The 21,318-nt window shown below is 57.2% G+C and overlaps 1 protein-coding gene across 1 annotated transcript; it reads left to right on the top strand.

The window, feature by feature from the left end:
* The first annotated feature begins 1,766 nt into the window (after window positions 1-1,766).
* On the top strand, window positions 1,767-15,019 carry Ninj1 (ninjurin 1). Its single transcript, XM_076836776.2, has 4 exons — window positions 1,767-1,914; window positions 9,569-9,797; window positions 11,090-11,253; window positions 12,741-15,019. Exons 1-3 carry the CDS (start codon window positions 1,840-1,842, stop codon window positions 11,242-11,244), a joined length of 459 nt encoding a protein of 152 aa, XP_076692891.2. The 5' UTR covers window positions 1,767-1,839; the 3' UTR covers window positions 11,245-11,253; window positions 12,741-15,019.
* Window positions 15,020-21,318: the final 6,299 nt, after the last annotated feature.

Genomic DNA, 21,318 nt, shown 5'->3' with positions numbered 1-21,318 from the left:
GCTCTGAAGTGCCCTTGACCCCCAGAAGCCTCGTGTGGGCTGAAGAATGAATACACCAGGAAACGGAGACCAAGCAACCAGCCCCCATCACACAACCAGTGGGGGCCCCTTTGGAATCTGGCCACTTCGCTGGTCCTCACCTGCCCCTCCTCTCAGCTGACTTGCCATGGGGCAGGAACAGGGCATGGAACTAGGGTGAGGGGAAAAGTCCCCTCTTCTGGTAAATCCCTCAGGGTGACTTGCATTTTTTGTGCCTTCGGTTTCACTTGCAAAACTCGCCCCCCTCCCCGGGCAGAGGCAAGGGCAGGAACAGGGAAGACAAGCTTGGGATGACGTGGGTTAGGCAGGAGTTGGGTCTCAGGACCACCAGAAGGCTGCCTGTTCAGCCTGAGAATGTCCAGTGAGGTGGGGACGGGACAGACAGGCTGCCACACTCCTGGGGGACAGCATGGCTCCTGGGCTGAGTGCCTTGGGCTGAGCTTCTCCCTAGCCATGCCTCACTTTCTTCCCCTGTCCAGTGAGGGAGGAGAATGGCCTCTCCCCAGGACCCTTAGTAACACAGGAAGTGATGGCACCCAGGCCCCACACGGTGCTGACCTCTGTGACTTGCCCACTATCTCTCAGCTCCGTAGGGTAGGGGCCCACTGCTTTCTTGGTCCAGCCTCCAGTGTCTCCAACAGGATCCGGCACACTTGTGAGCTTGGGTGCCATTGTTGAACCTCTGGCCCCTTCATTTCTTTGGGGGAGAGAGAGAAAAGAAATCAGGCTCACATGGCCTTGACCAAGCCCTAACCTGAGGCCAAGAGCCAGTGCTGGAGGTGAAGGCACAGAGATTAGCCACCCACTGGAGACTACAGGGCTGTAAGGTGGCAGATCTGGGCAGCACCTGGCCTGGGGGGAGTGACAGGGTCTGCTCACTCCTTCCTAAGGCTTTAGGGGAGGCGTGTGTGAACCCCAGGAGATGCACAGTCTGAGGGGCAACCAGTGAAAGGATGCAAAAAGCAGCTGAATCTGGGAGAGGTCAGGTCAGGTCAGGATGGAGGAGACAGGCAGCTGGCCTTCACCCCTGCCCTCCAGGCTCCTGCAGCGCTGCGTTGCCCTGGAAGATGACGTTTCCCTCTCCCCTCCACCCCACCTGGCTTCCCACGCCCGCCCGGAAGAGGTGGTTCCAGGGTGTCTCGGGGAAACAAAGCCGATGGAGCCACGGGCCGGGCACAGGGTGCCGCCTCCGCGCAGAGCGGCGCGCGCTCCGGGATCGCACTCTGCCCGGTCCCCGCCATCAGGCTGTGCCGGAGGCCCCTCGACCCCCAGTTTCCCACGTAGGAAAGCTGATGACCACAAGTAGGAAGCCACGTGCACCCACTTGCCGTGCGGGCAGCGGGCGCCGAGCCGGAGCTGCCTGCAGCCTGAGGGCGAGCCCCGCCCGGGAAAGCCTGGCCCGGCCGCGGCGGCCACGCCCGCTCGCCTGGCAGCGGCGCTCTGCAGTTTGCAAAGTGGCCAGGGAACGGCTGGTTTTCTTGACCTCACGTCATAAAGTGGCCATCACCGAGGGCCAGAGGGCTGCTGCGGCCCGGCACTTGGGGGCCCTCCGGTGCCACTACGGGACCCGGCGCCGCGCTGCCCGGGACCCCGCGTCGCTCCAGACGGCGCTGTCCAGACCCGCTGGCCCGGGGACTCCGGGCCCGGCCCCGCCCCGGCGGAGGCGGAGTCTGGGGCGGTACCGGGGCTGGGCGGGCCGGGAGGCGAGGCGGGGCGGGGGCGGGCACACAGCCGCGGACCCGGCGGCCGAGGCGCGGGCGGGCTCAGGCCCGGAGCTAGGCGGCCCCGGGCGGTCGCACCATGGATTCGAGCACCGAGGAATACGAGCTCAACGGCGACCTGCGCCCGGGCTCGCCCGGCCCCCCAGATGCCTCGGTAAGACCCCCACCCCCGCTGCTGCGTGACCTTGCCGGCACCTCCCTCTCTGGGCCCGGCACCCGCGGTTCTCCGGGCACCTGTGTGCGTCGCCTGGTGAGCTCCCCGTGCTGTGAGGTGGTGGTGGGGGACGATGCGCCAGAACGACGTCCCGCTCGTCCTATCCGGGACCCGAGCAGTGGCCCCGGAGGCTCTGGCCGCCTCTGCAGGGTCCCAGGGGCGCGGGGAGGACTGGCGAGCTGCCGTCCGCAGCCCCGCGGACCGTACCCACGCTCAGCTGCGCGGCGGAGCTGGGGCGCCGCTCTGGAGCAGGGACGGCCTCCCACAGCGCCCTTCCAACTTCAGCCTCACCGCCCCATCTCCTCCTGCGTGCCCCCGGGGTGGGCGGAGAAGAGTCTCGGCCTCTGGGCTCCAGGCCAGCAGTAAGCAGACGGCTACGTCACAGGGTGACCACACTGTCGGAGGCTGCCCCAATGGGGGAACCCCAGGCTCCACTCACCTGCCCTGAAAAATGAACGTCACCCACTCAAAGCCTTCAGAGTGTCCACTGGCAGGCCCTAGTGGGGCCTGCCCAGAGCTTGCCCTGCAGGGCCCGGGAAGGCTGTGAGCATGGGGCAGGCCTTAGCAGCCGTCCTGCCCCTGTGTTGGAGGTACACCCTCTTCCTGAACCTCCTCCCCACCTTCCAGCCCCTTCTCCTGCCAGGGCTGAGCCGGCCAGGGAGCCGTCCTGGCCTGGCCCTCTGGTGACTTGTTGACTTTGGACATCCTTTCATTTTCCGACCCCCCAGGAATGGGGGTGGGGAACTATGGTCTGGTTGGGATTTTCCAGGCTTGCTTTAGGCATGATGGGGGCAGAGTGACCAGTCCTAGGAGTATTCCTTGGGGATAGGCCATGTTTGGGAGAAAGGGCACCAGCAGGAAGTAGGGTCAGTCCTGGGGTTACACACACGTTTGTCCCTGGATTAGAGATGAGGAAACAGGACTTAGAGGAGTCCTGGGACTCACCTAGGTGTGCAGGACTGAGACCTGGCTCTGCCCCAGTCTGTGAGCACTTTGAAGCAGCTGGCAGAGGAGACCCTGGCTGTGTGTCCTTGGGGATGGGGGGGGGCACTCATCTTTTGGGCCTTCTATACATGGTCTTAAAAAGGGAGAACCCGAGGCACGGTGGCGCCTGTCTGTAATCCCAGCAGCTCCTGAGGATGGCGAGTTCAAAGCCAGCTTCAGCAATGGCGAGGCGCTAAGCAACTCACTGAGACCCTGTCTCTAAATAAAATACAAAATAGGGCTGGGTCTGTGGCTCAGTGGCCCAGTGCTCCTGAGTTCAATCCCTGGTACTCCCCCACCCAGCTAAAAAAGGGAATACAAATGATCCCTGGCGGCCTTCGACGATATATCTTAAGCAAATAAAGTCAATAAAGAGGCAGGTGGCTTGGAAACTGGTTTAAAGGAAGGGATTCTGCTCGCCCCCCACCCTTGGCCTTGCCTAGACTCTACCCTCTACTCAGTCCCATCTCTGCTCAGCTCTGTAGGCATTAGGGTGGGCCCTGCCTCCCAGGGGCTCTGGGTGTATCTTGGGCTCAGGAGAGACCTGGTTGGGTGCTCAGGGGTCATTATTTTGGGTAGGGACCAAAGGGAGAGAGAAGCAACCTCCTACCCCTATCTCAGTCTACCTTCAGAAATCAGAGGGCAGCCCAGACCAGGTGGAAAAATGCAGGCCAAGGTGTAGGGTTCCAGGAGCTAGAGGGCCACCACACTGTGGGGTGGGGGGTGTCAGGCCTCCTGTGGAGATGATGATGGATGTCCTCCCCAGCCCCAGGGTGAGGAGGATGGCAGACAGGTCCGACCCTCTACGTGTGGAGGGTACCTAGGCACAGGGAACAGTAGAAGCAAAGTCCCAGAGGCCAGACCTCCACACACATGCATCTTGGGATGAGAAGCCTGGCTCTGAAGAAGCTTTGTAGGCCCATCCGAGGTCACAGGAACCTCAGGTCCCCAGCAAGAGGCTTCCATGAGGAGTGGTCGGCCTACAAGTCTTTTCTGCTCACCCATCTGGCTCAATGCCTTGTCCCCCCTACCGTGGGGACCCTGCCGTGCCATTTCTTGAGCCACCATGTTTGCACTCTGCCTCAGTTTCCTATCTGAAGATAACAGTTCTTCCCCCTGAGTGACACCATGGTGAGTCCTATGTGCTTATCTTCAGGAAATGCGTGGAGCAGGGCCCAGCACACAGTGGCATTGGCAACTTATAACTTTCTACCCCAGAGACCCTTTCCTTGTGGTGACACCAGGCAGTGTGGCTGCCAAAGAGCAGCACCTTCCCCAGGGTGGGTCCTTCAGGAGGGCCTCCTTCCTCTGTAACACTGGGCACTGTTGCTTGCTCCCTAGGTGGCTGAAGCCGCCAGAGCCACAGCTGTACCTCCTCTGCAGGGCTGCCCAGGCGGGTCCTCTCAGGCTCCACCATGCCCCTCCCCCATTCCTGGCCTCCCTAGGGCCCTTCACATGAGGATCCCTGTCAGTGTCCAGGGATTGAACCCGCTCCTTCTGTACCTCGACTCACTTTGGGCTGGCAGCACAGGAAGAGTAAACATCAATTTGAATGTGGAAATGACCCACAGTTATGTCATGCCCAGTACTGCACTGCCCACTGCAGGAGGGAGATGGCCAAGAAGTGACTGGAACATGGCTGGGTCACAGCCCTCTGGTGCCAATCCATATTCCTGCCACTCACAGTCCCTAGGGCGAGGTTCCTAGTGCTACCTCTCTAGCCTCCAGGACACGGATTTTTACTCACACTGCACAGCCTCAGCTGCCAGAGGAAGTTCCCTCTTTCTCTCATTTCTGCTTGCCTGGCAGGTCCTGAGACTGATAGGATCTTAGCTAAATTCTAAAGGCGACCCCCTCGAGGTTACTCCTGGTCAGTACTGAGCCTAGGGGAAGTAGTACTGCCCAGCCCAAGCCATAGCCCAGCTGCTAAGAGGACCCCGCCTCCTGTACTTCCTGCTGTCTGGCTAGGGTTTCCTGCCAGGAATGCAGATGTGGAACCCAGAGACCCTCAGGCCCGGCTTCCTGAGCTGGTTAGGCATGAACAGCAGAGGCACAGGTGTAGGCCTCAGAGGGCTAGACCTGGAAGCCAGCCCTGGTGGCTTCATGCCAGTCCTGGTCTCGGGGGATGGACCTAGCAGTCCCACCCCTGCATGGATGAGAGATGCCCAAAGCCCACAGGTCCATGGAGGTTGTGGGAACCCAATTCTCGGGTCTCCCCACTAGCTTTGGTGCCTAGCTAAGCCCAAGAGGCAGGCCTGGGAGCAAGCCAGGCTGGAGTCAGCCAGGATTTAACTAGACTTGGACATCGGTCACCCAGGGCAGCAACTTGACCTGATGCCCCCCTTGGGTTTGGTCAGCCCAGAGGGACCCAAGCCCAACTGTCCTTTCTTTTCTTGGTTGCCTTTTATTTGTGTGCCGTGATTTATGAGCTGGTAGAGCTTTGGGGTAGGAGGCAGAGCCTGTCACGATGGGAACAGCCACATATCGGGTGGAGGAACATCCCAGCCCTGCCACCCACTACAGGGCACTGTAACAGGCCATAAGACTTCTGAGACTGTCATATACAGTCCTCTCCACATCTCTGTCTGCCTGTTTTATTTTCTTTTATTTGTTTATTTTTTTTAAAGAGAGAGAGAGAGAGAGAATTTTAATATTTATTTTTTAGTTTTTCGGCGGACACAACATCTTTGTATGTGGTGCTGAGGATCGAACCCGGGCCGCACGCATGCCAGGCGAGCGCACTACCGCTTGAGCCACATCCCCAGCCCCCTGTCTGCCTGTTTTATAGATGAGAAAACTGAGGCACTTCTGGTCCCTGGAATGGGGATGACAGAGGAGGTGTGGTGGCAGCCCCAGCCCAGCTTTGGGCAAGGCCTCTGTGACAGCAGCTGGTATAGTGAGCCCAGCTTGGGCCACAGTCCCCCCCAGGCAAGTTCTGGGGGACCCATAGCACCCATTGCACTGTGACTAAGCCAGGCTATGGGTGCAGCAGGGCTAATTCAAATGCTGTCTGGACCAGCTTCCCCCCAGCCTGAGCTACGGAAGGCAGGTGGCCCAGGACCACGTGACCATAGAAGGCAGCCCCCTGCATGGGGCTGACTCTCCCTGGGGTTTTTCCCAGTATTTACAGGAAAACGGGCATCACCCCAGCTCCCAGATCTGCTGAGGTTTCAGGGAACTCCTGTTGGCTCCAGGGACACATTAACCAGGGTGTTTGTTCCCTGAACTGCCCAGGTCACGGGCACAGGCTCCAGCAGGAGTTTTCTGGCATGCTCTTGGCAGTTGGTCAGGCTTGTGGGGCTCCCTGACCTATGGTTGATAGGTCTATCTGCCTGCCCATCTTGAGACCGTTGTTGTGCAGGCCCAAGGCCAGGGAGCCCCAGGAGGCCTGGTGTGCTGTCCCCTTCCCCAACCACATGAAGCTCCCATCAGCCCACATAGCCTTAGTGGTTCCCCTGCCCAGGATGGACACCAGTGTGTATCCCAAGGCAGCCCTGGGCTTAGTGTACTCGTCTTGGGCTGGAATTCTGATCTCCTTCCTTGAGGTGCCCTGGGCAGGCCCCTTCTGAGCCTCAATCTCCTGGTCATGGGAAGGGAGAGTAATACTCCCTCCCATCCAGTGGGTAGGCAGCTTCCAGGGTGTGGCCCAGTTGTGCATGTGGGGAGACTGAGGCAGCAGAGGGAGGCTGTGGTTAGGGCCTTAGAGCCAGGCTGGGGGGAATGAGGGCTTGAGCCAGTGCAGAGGCCTCCCCCGCCTTGACCATGGCTCACCTGTGCTTCTTGTCATTGCATAGAGTGAACAGGAAGCCGATGGCCGGGTGGGCCAGAAGCACTCTTCACCAGGAGGGACACTGGGTTGGGGACCCTGCTGGCCCCAGGGCTCTGAGCCATTCGGGGTGTTTGCTTCACAGTCCCATGAAAGCTCAGAGTGGGACTAACTGTCCTGAGCCTGGGGCAGGGAGCCCCCCAGGAGCTCCATGTCCACAGAGCAGCCCGGACACTCTGGCCCACCTTGACAGGAACTATGGAGATAGTGTTGTCATCCTCTAGGGCTGAACCCCAGAGCCTGCGTTCAAATTTCAGCCAGTCCTTTCTTGCTGTGTAGCTTTGAATAAGGAACCTCCTGCCCTGAGCCTCAGTTTACCCACTCAAGTGGGTATGAGGACAGGACAGCAGGGACACAGACTCCCGTGATGGGGGCTGCTGAGGGCTGAGGCCAGGGGCCAGGACATGGGACTCTGCTACTGACAGTGCTCCTTCATGACGAATTTCTGTTGTATGTGTTGTTTGTACATGCACGTGTGCACATGTGTGTTGTGTGCGTATGTATGTATGATGTGTATGTGTGCTATGTATGTGTGTATGTGCTTATGTGAGCCTGTTGTGTATATACTGTGTACATGTGTGGGTGTGTTTATGCATGTGTTGTGTTACATATGTGTATGTGCACCTTATGTGGGTGCCTCTAAGTGGTGTATAAGTAATTGCACATGGATGTGCCTGTGTATAAGTGTTACGTGCTGTATTGTATGAATGTGTATTGTGTACAATCTGGAATGATTGTACATTTTGGGTATTTGTGTTACGCATGGTATGTTTATGTGTATGTGTTTACATGTGTGCATTTCATGTGTATATGTGTGGTTGTGCACATGTATATTGTGTATGTTCACATGCGCATATTGTCTGTGTGTGTTGTGGGGTGTATGTTTGTGTGCATGTGTGTCTATGTCTATGGAAGATCCTCACAGGATCTATATTTGCCTTTTCTTTTAAGGACAGCTCCTGGACTGGGACTTGGCTAGGCCCGGGGGCAGCCTGGAGGGAAAGCACTTTGGTACCCTGGGTTTAAGAAATTAGGAGCACCTGCCTATGTGAGCCAGCAGCCCCTGGATGCTGTGTACCCAGAAGAGCACATGAGTGGCAGGGTGTGGCCAGCTGGACGGCCTTGTGGAAGCAAAGCTGGAGGTGACTTCAGTGCCAGACATGGGCCAATAAACACAGACTGCCCACACCCAGACCCATGCAGCCTGGGAGGGGGTCCAAGGGGTGCAGCCACCCCAGAGGGGCCTCGTGGCACACCTGCAGTGATTCCCGAGCAGCACTGGGGCAGGGGGCTGGTGCTGGTGGCCAGCCCAGGCGGAGACAGCTTTGCTCTGTGCTCTCCAGTGTAGGACTGACCCGAGTGACTGTACCACACAGCAGCTGCTGCCAAAGGCGAGCGGTTGGAGTGTTCCGGCCCAGGTACAGGCAGAAGGTCCAGCCGTATCTCCACACACCCTGCCTTCCTCTTGGGCACACTTCAACTTAAAAACACATACCACCAGAACAAAACCCTGGCCATGTGACACCTGTGTCCACCTTCCTCACACCTGCAGCACTGGCCTCTCACCCCTGCATCTTTCATGAGTTTGGAAACAGGATCTCCCTCCCAGAGTAGCCCCAGGAGGCCACCACCAGCATTGGCCCTGGCCAATCCAGTGCCCAGTCCCTGGAAGTTACAGAGCTGGGCCAGGCAGCCCTGGACAGAGGACCAGGACTGAGGGTGGGGGGGATTTTTGTGGTGGCTGAGAAGGGATCTGGCCAAGACAGTTTGAGGGGGGCTACCTGGCTTCATGGAAAGAAGAAGCCAGGTACCTATAGGGGCCCTGGAATAAAACAGGCTGGCCCAAGAGGTGACCTCCCATGGTAGGAGAGGTCTCTGTCCTACTAGGAGAGGTCACAGGAGGCTCTCTGGAGGCAAGGGCCTCTGGACAGGACCTCAGAAGGGGAGGGTCCATGGTAACAGGAAAGGGTGCTGGATGGGGAGGGAAGTACAGGCCCCCTGTGACTGGCTGGGGTGAGGGGTGGGAGGCAGCAGGAAAACGGCATGGGGCTCAGTGGGGACTGGGACCAGCCCTAAGACAGGAGAGTGACGTCACCAGGAGATACGCACCATAGAGAAGAGATCAGGACGTGTATTCCTGTGTTCTTTCTATGAAAGTTGAGACAACGAAGTTTGACTGTATGCAGCATGCCAAGGCATCTATTGAGCTCCTGCTGTGTACTGGCAGACTCTTGGTGCCCTGTGTCTTTGAGCAGCTTGCAGCTAAGCTGGGTGGCCAAGCCATTCTGCAGGGCAGTGTGGAGGGTTGGGGCAGGGGACTGAGGAGCCTGAGGGGAGGTGACCGAGGCGGGACTGGCCTCAGGGCCCAGCTCAGGAAGGGCTTGTTTCAGGCCTGGGCAGTATTCAGGGACCTGTCCACTCACACACCATTTACCTTCCTGGCACCCAACAGGAGCCCAGGCCCTGAGTGGGGAGAGCCCTGGGCACAGGCAGGTGGGGAGTAGCACCCCTGCAGCAGGAGGGTGTGGGCCTGGAACACCAGAGTGCCTGTGCTGAGGTCGCCATTTTTCCCTCTCTCTGGGACTTTATTCCTGGGCTCCCCTTTGTAATGGCTGAATGCATTCAGAGTGACACACTTACTATGGCCAGGGCAGCAGAAACCCACAGTTGTGGGGGGACTTGGCCCCGGCCCCTCCCTGCTGACCGTCACCCCCCCCCCCCCGCTGTTCCCTCCTGCTGATCACCCCTTTCCTCCCTTGCTCACTGACGGTCCCCTCCCTACAGCCGTCGCGATGGGTCCGGAGGAACCAGCCCATCAACATGAATCATTATGCCAACAAGAAGAGTGCAGCTGAAAGCATGCTGGACATCGCGCTACTGATGGCCAACGCGTCCCAGCTGAAGGCTGTGGTGGAGCAGGGCCCCAGCTTTGCCTTCTTCGTGCCCCTGGTGGTCCTCATCTCCATCTCCCTGGCTCTGCAGATCAGCGTGGGCGTGCTGCTCATCTTCCTCGGTAGGAGCCTGGCTCTCAGCTCCCCGCATGGGCGCCTGCCACCCTGCACACCTGGCTCTCACGGAGCTGCCCCTTCCCCAGCCCTCCTCTGCAGGGCACATCGTCCAGGATTTGATCCCCCACCCCCAGCCAGACCCTGCACTGTGAAATATGGCAGGGTCGGATCCTCAGGCTGGGGCCTGTGGGAGTCAGAGTGCCTGCCCCCCACCAGGCCCTTCCAGCTCCCTCCACAGGGTAGCCTTTGCCAGCCAGCTCTTACAGACTGGCATCAGCCAGGCCCATCACTGGTGACATGGTCCAGTGAGAAAAGAATTGCCAAGTCACACAGGAAGTGAAGAGGGCCCAGGAGGCAGGGGGGAACCCTGAAATGAGGAAGGACCCTGGCCCTGGAGGTGAGGAGGGAATCTAGGCACAGGTGGTGAGGAAGGGCCTTGGACCAGGAGGTGTGGAAGGACACTGGGCCCACAACGTGAGAAGGAAATCCTGGCCCAGGAGGTAAGGAAGGTTCCTGGGCCCAGTTGTGGAGGGACCCTGGCCCAGGAGGTGAGGGGGAATCCTGGACCCTGACCACTATCTCCATGGCCAGAATGTTTAGCCATCCTGCTGGTTTTGAGCAAAAACCCAAATTGTAGGTTGTAACCTCTGGTGTTCCATTCTTCCCCAAATTGAGACACTAAATAACATTCCTTCAAAATCAGACCAACGTCCTCGGATGGACTGACAGGTGGACCAGAGGCAGGCAGGCAGGAAGGTGGGCTGGGCTCCCTGGGGCTCCGTGGAGTGTTGCCTGTTTGCAGCCAGGGCCCCGGGCATGCTGGATCCCTGTCCAGAGGTGAAATCCTTGTCAAGAGCAGCAAGGGTGACTCTTGCTTTGCTTCTAGGCAAGTGAGTGGCCTTCCGGGGCCTGTTTATCCACCTTTGAAATGGGTGTGATTGAGCCTTGGGCAGGAGGGAGAGTCCATAGAGAAAGGCACATGAGGGCACAGTACATTTGCCTTAGAAACCAAACCTGGTCTGGCTTGATGACCAGGAGAAGCATGATCTTGGGTGCTTGACTGGCCTGGGCTTCAGTTCCTCATGGAGAAAGTGGGGGGCTACGGAAGACAGGACCCCCAAACCCAGGGGATGCACTATCAGAGTTTTAGCAAAACATTACTTTTTCTGGGGAAAAAACTTACCCCATGTGTGTTTGAAGACCCTGTGATGTCCACACAGCATGGTTCCCCAGGTCGGTTCTCCCCTGGCCTGGGTCTGGGCCGACCTGGACACCATCTGCTCCCTCTTGCCCACAGTCAAGTACGACCTCAACAACCCGGCCAAGCACGCCAAGCTGGACTTCCTCAACAACCTAGCCACGGGCCTGGTGTTCATCATCGTGGTGGTCAACATCTTCATCACAGCCTTTGGGGTCCAGAAACCCGTGATGGACGTGGCACCCCGGCAGTAGGGCAGCCAGGTGAGCCGGGAGGGGAGCATGAGACCCATAGCTGTCAACTGCCACGAAGTCTCTTAGGGCAGGTGAGCCTCCAGCTGGCTTTCCTTGGTCACCCTTTTCCACATGGTCTCTACCTGGTCACCACCTTGATCCAGGCCTGGCCCCCCGCCCCACTGGGGTCCAGTGACCACAGTGCTTAGATATGACATATTTTGAAGCTGCTGTTCAAGTTGGTTTGGTGTGTTTTTGTGGTGCTGGGGATGAACCCAGGGCCTCATGGGTGGTGGGCAGGTAGATGCTCTACCACAGCCAGACACCTGGCCCCTGGAGCTGCCGTTTATATACCCGGAGAGCTCATGTGACAAACTATCTTTCTGGCTTCTTTTGAGAACCCCGGGGGGTTCTGTCCCTAGTCAGCCACACCCAGCAGGTGGTGTCCAGTATGAGCCTTCACCTGAGGAAGTGGCCTCTGCCTACCCGGCTGCCTCACGTGGTGGTATTCAGGGTCTTCTGACGTGGAGCCCTGTGACACCTCATCTATCCTTGCTGGGCCTTGGAGGGTCTGTGTCACCCCTGCTCAGGGCAGACCCTGGCTCCATTCAGGGAAGACTGCAGCCACCCTGGAATATAGGACGCAGTGTAAGAAGCGTTTCCTGCACCATGCTCCCCCTCCCCTGTCCCTGCCCTGGGACACCTAACCAGGGAGCAGGATGAGCAGGGAAGGCCAGGTGACTCGGTCTGAGGCTGGGACCACGCACACCACAGTCTTGTTGCTTTGGTCTGGAACTGTCAACACCACAGTCCACATGGCTGAGGGCCAGAGATAGCCATATTCCCTGTGGGGGGCACACTGGCCCCAGTTCTCTTGGCCATGAGCCTAGGGTTGCTCTTCCGGGCTAGGAACTGGGTAGGGTCTGATTCGCTGCCTGGTTGGTTATAAGTTGTCCTTCCACAGAGCCCCTTGTGTGCCATCCTGACCCTTTTCACATGGCATGACCAGGCCCCTTATTAGTCATCTGCTGTGTAGCCTGAACCCAATCTTGAGTACTGGTCATCTGCTGGGTTCTGGGCTTGTGGGCACTTAAGGGCCTACTCTTCCTGGTCCCCGCCCTCCATGGGTTTCCTTGGGGTATCCTCATGGGCCCAGAGTCCAGGACTGCTGCATGTACTGGGCTGGAAGTAGCCATAGCAGAGTCTTGGACTTGGTGGGTAGTTGTGGTCACTGGTCAAGGTCAGTCCTGCTGCTGACCTTGGTGGGCCAGGCCTGTACATCCTGACAGGGACCCAGGAACACTGTACTTCAGAGGGAGAACCGAGGGCTCAGAGAGATGTGCTAACTCAGCCAGGCCAGACGTGACCTTCTCACTCTTGAGTCTGGGTCACCAAGTATGTGGCCCTGAGGTGCTTGTGGGCTGGTCATCAGGATGGGCTTGGAGGCCCCCCCCCCACAACCTGGGGCACTGTTGAGTGGCCAGGCAAAACTCACACCTCTTCTCTCTTCTGTCTAGAACCCTGAATGGCACCTGCCCCAGAGCCTGGCTGCCCAGAGCCCAGGAGCCACCGTGCCCTGAGATGTCCACCACTGTGTGGAGCACTCCCCAGACCTGCCAGAGCCCAGGCTGCTCTCGACTGGTCCGTGTCCTGGGACGAGCCTCCATTCTGACTGTGACTGCCCCAGAGAAGGCTGCTCTTGTCATGTGGGGCCTGGACGTAAGGCCCAGAAGGTCAGAGCTGGACAGTCCCACAGACATGCAGCAGGTCCGTGGATGGGCCGGATGAGGGGCCAGCACTGGCCTCTATCTCAGGACATTTGCGAAAGACAAGGCGATTCCCCTCCCTTTGCTGATGCACCAGCAGACCTATTTCCCGTGGGGCCTTCCCAGGTGCCTCTGGTGACCGCTGCCTCCTCCATTTCCTAACTGGGGACACTGGACAGTCAGCACCACCTGTTGGCCTTAGTGGTGGCCACTGGCTCTGGCCTCCGTGCCTGGGCTTAGTGGCCATCAAAAGGCAGCTGTGCCCACGTGGGCCATCACCCTGCCCGTGCCCTCCCACCAGCAGTGGCCCTGCAAAGCCCAGCCCCTCCTCAGGGGTCCAAACCCCACTTTTCTAATCAGGAATGATTAATAAAGCTTGTGCTTCTCCCTGCTGGGCTCCGTGCACCATCCTCCCCCTCCTGGGGTGGGACCCTGCCACGGCCCCTCTCCTTGCAGAGGCCTGGGAGCACCGAGTTTCAGCCAGGGCTGCCTTCCCCAGAACGCTGGGTTTGGGGAGCTCTTTGGCTCCCATCTCGACTCAGGGTGAGATTTAGAGGCAGAGAGGCCAGGGTTTGAAGTTCCAAGGCCTTGCTTGCCTTCATTTCTTTGTGCACACAGGCAAAATCACCAGGAAGTTTGCAAGAATAAAGAATCCCCTTACACACTTGTGAACATTTTGCCAAGTGTGCCCTTAGCTGTCCCGGAACCTGCACCTCCACAGTCTTTGTGACCCACCCACACTGGCTACCTGCTATGTGGCAGAGGGTGGGCTGCCCTCCAGGGTGTGGGGCCTGAGTGCCATAGGTCCTGGGGTCCCAGCAGCTTGATGTACCTGGACTGCCGAGTGCTTCTGTGCAAAGTGGTAGTGACGGGACCTTTGCTGACCTACCAGAGCTGTCCCATCAGCTCTGATGTCTGGGACAAGTGCACACGACCCTGTCCCCATGCCCAGGGACCCTGCTCTGTCATTTGTAGCAACATAAGATAAAAAAAAAAAAAAGCCTTCCCTGGATCCCACATGGCCTGTGCCACCCCATCTGAGCTCAGAGCGGGTACTTGAACTCTACCAGGCCCTGCGATGGCCCTCAGTCTTGCTCGGGTGAAGCGTTTCTAAGACCACGGGCCCGGGGTCAGGGACTGGAGGGTGGTTTCACCAGGATTGCCCCAAAGTGTTTTTTAACTTGGGGACCCTGGTGCTGGATGAGGCTGCCCTCCCCAGGGAGTGGGGGAGGGGCAGCCTGTGTAATGAGCATGGGGAACTGTCATCTATGGCCTGGGCAGGGGCCCCTCATGGAATTCCAGCACTCTCTCCATTTAATGCGTGTCCGTGCTGTGCCAGCCCACTTTCTGCTGTTCCAGGTCTGTTTGTACTTCCCCACAGTGGTGTCCAGCACTGCCCTGGTCAGCAGGGATATCCTCCTTGGGAGGAGACAAGCTAGGCAGAATCCCTTACCCAGCAGAAACTGGCTCCTAGCCCTTGTTTTCTTTTTCCTGGTTCCCAGCCCTTCACTCACCACCCCCAGCACCCCACTGTATCTCCCAGCCCCTCTGCCCCCCACCTCCTCTGGCATTGCCCCTGCACCCTGCTACGAGATACCCCGCCATGATTCCCTCCAGATGAGACACCTGGGCCTCTCCCACCAGCCTCTGTCCTCTCCTCCAAGCAGCCTCCCCAAGACACAGGGTGGGGGCAAGAGCCTCTCCCAACGCCCCCACTCCCCATTCTTTCCTTGTCCATCTGCGTGTCTAACCTGGAGTGACTCTAGCACCTGGTGCCTTAACCCGGTCACATAAGCCCCCAGCAGTCTCAGGTGTGATTGACCAATCAGGTCCCGAAATGACTGACAAGTGACAGTGCTTATGGCAAAAATGGTCTGAATCTGGGCTTGGCTTTAAAATACTCCGGGGACCCAAAGTAGGGGAAGTGGACGGAACCCGATGGATTTGTGCTGACATCTGTACACCCCGGGGGCTCAGACACTGCCCTTTCTGCTTTTGTTAATGTCTGTCCTATAAAGAGAGTTTTTAAAGGTAGTTGTGGCATGGAATTTGTTCCCAGATGAAAAAGCAAGATGGGAAGATGTGCCCTGGGCCTGAAGTGTGCTTCTGTCGGAGACAAGGTGGCACTGTCTGTGACAAGGGCCTGGCTCAGGTGCTGAGTCTCTGGTGGGACCCTGGTATGGGCTGGCAAACAGCCACCCGTGTGCCTGGTCCCAAGTCAGCAGCCGGATGTTGGCCAACACGTCGCATAGTTCCTCCTTTGCCAGGAGAGGAAACCCACCAGGACAGGGCTGCATGGGGTGCCGACATGGCTGCAGTAAGGGCTGGACTCTCAACAACATCACCCCTCCCTGGTGCAGGGTCCTGGCAGGCAGGGCACAGCTTCCAGGTCTGGAGCCCAGTGGTCCAGGCTGGTCATTAACAAGGCAGCTCAATGCCTGGAAGGAGGTGGGGATATCCACAGCCCCATCCCCTGGTGTGTCCCAATCCCCCATGCCATCCCAGGTGTGAGCTCCTGGCCCCCCCACATCTCTATCCCCAGGTGGCATCCCCTGTGCTCGGTCAGCCATGCCAGCTGTGCCCTCACTCCTGAGCAGTCTGGCCTCACCGCAGTGTGTGTTGGTGCCTTCAGGCCATCGCTGGGCTGGTCAGAGCTCAGCTCTGGGTGGCTCTTAGGGGCTTCCCTGACCACTGTCCTAGGTTGCCCTCCCTGTTCACTATCCTGGCCCCTATTTGGGTTTATGCTTTGGATTAGAGTCACCATCCACATCAGCAGAGGCAATAAGGTGGTTAGAGAATCCCTTGAGCTGGTGTCTCAGCCTGGCCCCAAGCTCAGAGCTGATACTGGGAAAACAGAGGTCTTGCCCCCTGGGTCTCCTGAGGGCCAAGGGGGCTGGGAGAGGTGGGCACCCTCAATTCATGCCTGTGCTTGTCCTTACAGACCTTTGGTCTGTCTGGTTCTCCCACCACCTGGGCCTCTCCCACCAGCCTCTGTCCTTTCCCCAAGCAGCCTGTGTCCCCGCAGTGTCTGGAACACAAGTTGGTGATCCATAAATGTCTGGGGTAGAACCTATTCACTCCTCCAAGGGTGCCAGACCCTATGTCACAGAGGCAGAGGGCCAGATGAAAAACTGAGGCCCAAGACTGTTAGAGCCAGCTCCCAGGTGCGTGTGAGCACCATCGCTGGTCCCTAATGCGTCCTAACTCCCTGTACTCATCTGTGCAGCCAGCCATGCCCCGGAGCCCAGGGACGGTGCTGTGGTAGGGGTGGGGTGTCAGGAGGGTGAACAGGGTGGGTGAGAAGCAAGGAGAAGGAGCCACTGAGTCAGGGAGACCCCACAGAGGGACATGCAAGGAGGTCATGCTGGATGGGGAAGAAGGTTCTAGGCAGAGGGCCAGCCTGGGAGTGAGCCCTGAGGCCAGCAGGAGCGGCACCTGGCTTTGCAGGAACAACAAGGTGGGGGCATGGCAGTGTGAGAGTCACCTGGAACTGGGAGTGGCTATGAAGCGCTGAGGGCAGAAGCTGGTTTCTTTTGTCTTTTTCCTATAATAGATAGAGAGGTTAGATAGCTGGACAGGTGGGCAGGTGGATGGGTGAATGGGACAATATTATTGTCCACGTTATCTATGGACAATAGATAATATGGTTGATAGTTACGATAGCACCATAATTTGGATAAGTATCCCATGAAGGTCATGTATTAAAGGGTTGGTCCCCAAGGTGGCACTATGGGGAGGTGGTGTACCCTTAAAAGGTGGGACCTAGTGGGGATCTTTTAGGCTATTGGGTTCAGGGCTTTGAAGAGGACTGTGGAACCCCAGAACCTTCCTTGTTCTCTTTTTGGCTCCCTGGCTCCTGAAATGAGTCTTTTGTTTGTTTGTTTGTTTGTTTCACCCAGGAGTACTTATTAACCACTGAGCCACATCCCCAGCTCAGGGACTCACTAGGTTGCTTAGGGCCTTGCTAAGTTACTGAGGCTGGTATTTGTGACCCTCCTGCCCTTGCTTCCTGCCGCAGTCTCTCGGCTGGGCACAAATCACGAGTCTCCACACAGCTTGTAGATTCAAACAGCAATTCTTTATTCCCGAACTCACACCGGCCGTCTACAAACACGTTCTGGGGGAATCCACGTTCTCTTCCCAAATCCACTCTCTCCCAAATCCCCTCCGCATGGGCTTCTGTCTCCCAAAATATACTGTCTGACCCTAAGCACTCAAGAGGAACTCAGCAGCAGGATACGCCCTATTCCAAAAGAGGAACACCCTAATCTCCTATTACTAAACCGCCCTATTCTAAAGGGGAAACACCCTACTCTCCTATTATGCTAAACTGCCCTATTCTAAAGGGGGAACACCCTAAACACGGATCCTGCCCTGGTCCTTGAGCAAGGTCACCTTTCAGAAGTCCTTCCACTAGACAGCATGGGAGTAAGCTGGCAAGGAATTTGTCATACCTACTTGGCTGATGGCTCCCAGCAGCTTCCCGAGTTGCTGGGACCACATCCAGCTTGAGGCGAGTGATTTTGCTCCGTTGTGCATCCCTGCCATGTTTACAGCCTTACCAGAGGCTGATCATGGAGCCAAACCTCCAAAACTGAGACCTAAAGTACACCTTTTCTCTTCATAAGCTAATTGTCTCAGGTATCTCAATATAGTGATGGAAAGCTAACAGATACCTGTGGTGGAAGGATGAAGGATAGGATGATAATTGATAGATGGACTGATTGATAGGTAGATGGGTGATAGATGATTGATAGATTTAATGGATAGATGGATAAACAGATGTCAGGCTCAGTAGGTTATCCCAAGCCCATCCCCAGACAGTGTTCCCAGTGAGGAACTAGCTCTGGGCCAGCCTGAAACCCCAGCTCAGCCTCCTCCTCCCTTACGGAGTGGTGTGCAGTCTCTCATTGCTCAGTGCCCTTGCTTGCCCTCCTACCTGGCTGTGAACATTGGATGTGTCTTCTGAGCCTTGTTGGATACACATGCTGTCTGTTCCTTGTGGCTCTGCTGTCCCCACTGTTTACCCTTTGAGGACCTGGGCCATTTGACATGGGTAGCAGGGCCAGGACCAGGGAATGGGGTAGGCTAGGAGGGCCCGACCTAGGGTGTGAAGGTGGCCCTTTCCTGCTGAACCCAGGGGGCGTCGTCCTCCTTCCCACACCCACTCTGCCCAGACTCCTCCCCATTTCCCAGGAGCCTTCTCTCCCCACTGAGTTTAATGGGGATTTAGTAGGGGTGAGATTCAAAGCAAATTTCAACTGCTTTGCTTTTGAAAATCAGGGAGTCCAAAGCTTTCATGGTGTTCTTCTTTAGCTCTCGAACACTCATTTTGGGCCAGGTGCCGTGGTACGTACCTGTAATTCCAGAGGCTTGGGAGGCTCAGGCAGGAGGATCATGAGTTCAAAGCCAGCCTTAGTGAGGCCCTAAGCAACTCAGTGAGATCCTGAGATCCTGTCTCAAAATATAAAAAAGGGCTAGGGATGTGGCTCAGTGGTTGAGCACCCCTGGGTTCAATCCCCGGTGCAAAAAAAAAAAAAAAAAAAAAAACGCTCACTTTTTGGGGAGATACTAATTCCGGTTGTTGATCTGGATGTGGCCTGAGTAGGTGTCCCCAGCCCAGCACCTCTTCCTTCCCCCAGCCTATGGAGGCTGCCAGGCCAGTTTCCGGCCAGGATAGACACTACCCCCAACGCTTATGGCTGCAAATGGGTCTTCTGGGAAGTGAGGTGTGAGGACCCCCGAGACATGGCCATTCCCCTCAGGCTCCACTATGATATGGGTTGTGCTTCAGGGTCAGATTAAAATTTGGGGGTTCCATGGTCACTTGACCAGAGCCTCCCCAATCCAGGCCCCATCTGTCAGAAAGGGGGACATGTACCAGTCCTCTTGTGCCTCAAAAGAGGTCCTTGTCCTCTGACCCACGTTACAGGTGAGGAGGTGGAGCTTCTGATCAACCATGGGGCCCAGCAGTGAGGTGACCCCAGTGACAGAACAGCATCCCTCCCTCTTTCCAACTCCTGAGCACCCCTCAGGTGCTAGAAGCCATGTGGACCACGACAGGCTAACCCCCTCCAAGACCCAAATGAGCTGTGACCTGTGTCTGGCTGGGCCTGGGGCTGGGGGACACTGGCAGGGCCCCTGTGAACCATCTGCAGTGGGGGAGAAGACCCCACCTAGCAGGTGCCAACCCAGTGGGAATGGAAATGGTGACACTACAGAAAAGCAGTGTCAGTGTACCCCCAAATCCAACCCTGCACCTGCACACGTGTGCAATCATCAATCCTGTGCTGTGCCAGGTGCAGATGCATTTCCTGCCCTGGGCTCGTGTGCGCCGTGTCCTCGCTGGCCGGGCTCAGCCAGCCCAGAGCTCCACCAAGCCTCCTGCTCTCCTCTGCAGCTGCGCCTCCTCTCCCTTGTGACAGACTTCTAGTAATGGGAGCTCTCCCCGCATCCTGGCTGTCCCTACCAGCCCCTGCACAGTTCTGGGAATAGTGTCCCCGGAGCGGCCACTGTTCTTACTTGTGTGTCAAAAGTGTTTCCTGGAGTAGGTGACATTCTGTTCAGGACCTGAAGGATGAGTCTGCTGGTGGATGGTGCGGAATCCCCAAGCAGGGGGCGTGCATACGCCTTATACAAGGACAACTTCCACTGTCCTCTCCTCCGTGGGCTCCAGGCTCGGATGGGAGGCCTGTGGAGGACCAGCCAGGTGGGAGGTGGCAGAAGGGAGGTGGGGCTTGCAGTGAGGGTCTTTGAAGGCCACAGTCACAGGCTCTGAGGCTACCTGGGTCAGGAGTGGGACCCAGGTGACTAGAGGCTGGGAGGGGCAGCCAAGGACCATCTGTGCCCAGGGGCTGGCAGATTGGGCCTCAGGGCAGGGCCTCTGTGGGTCTGAAATGGAAGGATAAAGTCAGCAATCATGGGCCAGGTGGACTCAAGTCCAGGGGACAGGCTTGTGCTGTTGGTCCCCTCTTGGGGACCTTCTGGGCCTAGGGAATCATGGCCTTAGGCCTTTCACAGTCCTGAGGAGGTGTGTTCTCTATGGTCTCAGGTGGGGCCAGCCCGGGACCTTCCCAGGCCATTGGCCTGTGGCCTTGCCTATTTCTGGACCTTCAGGGACAAGTCCAGCCTGTGCCCATGCTGGACACAAGTGTCTGTGCTCTTTACAAGGTATGTGTCACCTTCACCCATGTGTCTCTGCCTTTCACTAAATGCTTGTTACCTTTACCCAAGTGTGAGTGTAGTGGCACCCCCTTCTCCACAGAAAATCTGAACTAAGCGTCTCCAGAAATCTTTGCTATGGTGAAGATTTTCGGACTGTCAGCAGAAGAGTCTACAAAAGAGTTCAATGTGGGTAAACTTCCTGTTTTCCTGTTGCTCTATTTTACTTGGCCACTGGCCTGGAAGAAATCAGCACTCCAGGTGCCAAAGGCCCCTTTACTAGTATTTCACAAACATTTATCCAGTAGCGTAGTTTGTAGAAGTGTGTTTGCAAATGCAAAGTGTGACAATAAAAAGATCCTTTAACAAAGCCTCTGGCCTTGAGCTGGGCTTCACGGAGATGTCTACATTTCTAAGATGAGAGAAGTTACCCACTGGGCTCCATGGTAACAGCTGGCAGGGGAGGAAAGAAAGGGGAGGAGAAGCTCTCCCCTTCTCAGGTGCTGTCCTTGAAGGGTTAACTTGCCCAGAACAGCGAAAGGAAGAGCTGCTTTTGTGTGAACTTCTGCAGACTGTGAGCTTCTGAGCCCCTCCCCTTACATGCTGGGTATAAAGTTCTGAAACTACCTAGACTTGGGGTTCAGGGGATTAATTGATTACAGCAAAAGCTGAACCCTCTGATCCTATCTGCAGCCAAATAAAACTGTTTCCTGCTCTCTTCGGTCCCCTGCCACATCTGTCCCCTGCAACATGAGGGGTGTTTTCAGCACAGTGGTAAATTCATAGAGCTCTCTCGTGGGAACAGCACTGTAACAGCATTGCTCTACCAGCTGTGTTCAGCAAAGAGGGTTCAGAGCAGGGTTCCCGTGTGACAGACAGACAAACAGAGGCTCAGAGACTTGGAAATCCACGCCTTGGCCCTGCAGCTTGGAGGTAGGGGAGCAAGACGGTAATACGGGCTGTCCCCAAAACCACTTCATCACTGGCTACATGGCGTCCTGGCAGGTGGGAAGCCCTGTGGGTGTGGCTTTCCTTTACCCTCCCTCAGTTCTCTTGAATGAGCACAGGAGTTGGCAGAGAGGCATCTGGGAGCACCGCCCACAAATCCCGTTTGCCACTCTCTCGGGCTTTGTGACCCTGAGTCGTGAGCACCCCCTCTCCCAAAGGA

This window comes from Callospermophilus lateralis, chromosome 17 (assembly GCF_048772815.1).
Source record: "Callospermophilus lateralis isolate mCalLat2 chromosome 17, mCalLat2.hap1, whole genome shotgun sequence".
Lineage (NCBI taxonomy): Eukaryota > Metazoa > Chordata > Mammalia > Rodentia > Sciuridae > Callospermophilus > Callospermophilus lateralis.
The sequence above is the reverse complement of the archived record's forward strand: the minus strand, read 5'-3'. Positions and strand labels throughout refer to the sequence as shown.